The sequence below is a fragment of the Phallusia mammillata genome, chromosome 2 (genome assembly GCF_965637545.1).
Source record: "Phallusia mammillata chromosome 2, kaPhaMamm4.hap1.1, whole genome shotgun sequence".
Classification (NCBI taxonomy): Eukaryota; Metazoa; Chordata; class Ascidiacea; order Phlebobranchia; family Ascidiidae; genus Phallusia; species Phallusia mammillata.
The window spans coordinates 12,270,896-12,272,746 of NC_137253.1; the positions used below are offsets into that span (position 1 = coordinate 12,270,896).

At 39.0% G+C, this 1,851-nt stretch overlaps 1 protein-coding gene across 1 annotated transcript; it reads left to right on the forward strand.

Moving 5' to 3' along the window:
* Positions 1 to 794: 794 nt before the first annotated feature.
* On the forward strand, positions 795 to 1,627 carry LOC145212305 (spaetzle-processing enzyme-like). The gene is made up of 3 exons (XM_080080396.1): positions 795 to 955; positions 1,074 to 1,190; positions 1,502 to 1,627. Exons 1-3 carry the CDS (start codon positions 797 to 799, stop codon positions 1,544 to 1,546), a joined length of 321 nt encoding a protein of 106 aa, XP_079936522.1. The 5' UTR covers positions 795 to 796; the 3' UTR covers positions 1,547 to 1,627.
* Positions 1,628 to 1,851: the final 224 nt, after the last annotated feature.

The following is a 1,851-nucleotide window of genomic DNA, read 5'->3' on the forward strand; positions in this document are numbered from 1 at the left end:
TAGCTCGACCGCCCAGCTGTGCTAAGCCCTGAGGTGACAACAATTAATATGGTTCCACCCGGAACAACCACTGACGTGTTTGGGTCACCTGACGATTTTTCCGGAACAGACAAAGAATGCTACACAGCGGGCTGGGGTCAAACTTGTAAGATAGCCCTTATTATTTTAAACATTTAAAGATACGACGCTGTACTTTGAGATAAAGTTAAGTCATGCCGGGTTTGGGATTAGGTCTCATAAAAAGACGTACTTGATTCGGGCCTGAATTTACAGTCTGTGTCAGTATTTTTTTCAAATAAATTTAACCAGCTAAGTGGCCAGTTGCTGGACCTGACCTACATACAGCCCTAAAACGCCTTGTTTAAGACCAATGGTCAATTATTGTCTATTGTGTTTGTTGTGTTGGTCTTTCCTAAGGGTTCAATGTATAGGGCTGTCAAAACATTCAGGCCTAAACGGGCTTCTCAAAAATGATTCGGGTTCGAGCCGGATTCGGGCTTTCGGACATGGGAGGGATTCGAGCTGTAGTTTTCGGCCCGCTTACAAACCTGCTTTGTGAAATACTTGTTAGAGTATGTGAACGTCCAAATTCGTTTTTTTTTGTTTTGCCAAAGTAAAAAAAAACAGCAATGCTTTTGAACAGCAAACAATTATTCTGTTATTAGTAGTTATGTGTAAATGTTGTCTTCGTCGCTCTACGCACAGTTCATATCTTTTACAAAAAGACTAAAATCTTATTTTCTAGGCTAATGTGCAAAAGCCAACCTTAATTACCAACGTTTTTGCAGCTAGTCCTATGGGTCCAACCGCGGACCGAGTTAAAGAACTGAAACTGAATATTTTCCCCCGTACATACTGCACAATTATAAGTTTGCAATATGGAAGTGGAATTCTGAAAGTTGAAGACTCTCAACCGAAGTTTTGTGCCGGTCGTGTTGGACAAGACACTTGCGACGTATGTATACGATATAATTGATTTTCACAAATGTTCGACATGAATGTTTATTCGTCTCCTATATTGTAAAATGAATGCGCGATGACTTTAATTTGCAGTGATTTTTTTTTTATCACAGGGAGATAGCGGTGGTCCTGTAATTTGCAAACATAAAGACTCAAGGTTTTATCTCCACGGAGTGACTTCGTACGGACCCACCGAATGTGCACGTGGATATCCAGGAGTATATGTAAAGGTATCTGTCCTAATAAGTTGCTATAGTTACATTTTGCGTAGTTTATATAGTTTGGTTAGCGGAAGTTTTTCGCGGCAAATACACCGACACAAACAGATGTAAAAAACACATAACGTTTACTCTCCAACGTTGCGGTGAAATTCTGATGTTTTGTCACCAGTAGTTCTTTTTTAGCAAAGTTATGTCACCTTTTCTGCTCTCGGACATTAGCAAATGCCCTTAACCTATAGTAACCGTAATTAGCAGTGTTACCAGAAAAACTGCATTTTGTCGTGTAATTGACATTTGATTGTATTGTGTTTTTTAAACAGGTTGGCGGCGTGGCAAGTTGGATCAATCAACAACTTTACTGCTGAAGTCTACATATGTAAGGAATGGCATCACTTCCATCGAGATATGCTCGCACCTATTTAAATGGCGTAGCTGAAATATTGTTATTCAGAAATTAATAAACTGTATTGCTTACGTGAATTTCTGATCTGTGGTATTTACAATTGTTATGGAGATTTTTTGCAAGTTTGTTTGTAATATCTCGATTTTTACCCAACCCAGACACCGAGAGATTTTGGTTTATCAAAGCAAATTCGCGTGTTATAGTTTAAACTTAATTTCGTGTACGCACTCCTCCCTACACAAAAAAACTCAGTAGAGCCAAGTTTAA

Bases quoted from the DNA above. Each gene is read 5' to 3' on its own strand.
- LOC145212305 (XM_080080396.1), top strand. From the start codon at position 797: ATGGGTCCAACCGCGGACCGAGTTAAAGAACTGAAACTGAATATTTTC. The intron at 956-1,073 runs GTATGTATACGA...TTTTTATCACAG, and splicing joins TTGGACAAGACACTTGCGAC to GGAGATAGCGGTGGTCCTGT. The intron at 1,191-1,501 runs GTATCTGTCCTA...TTTTTTAAACAG, and splicing joins ATCCAGGAGTATATGTAAAG to GTTGGCGGCGTGGCAAGTTG.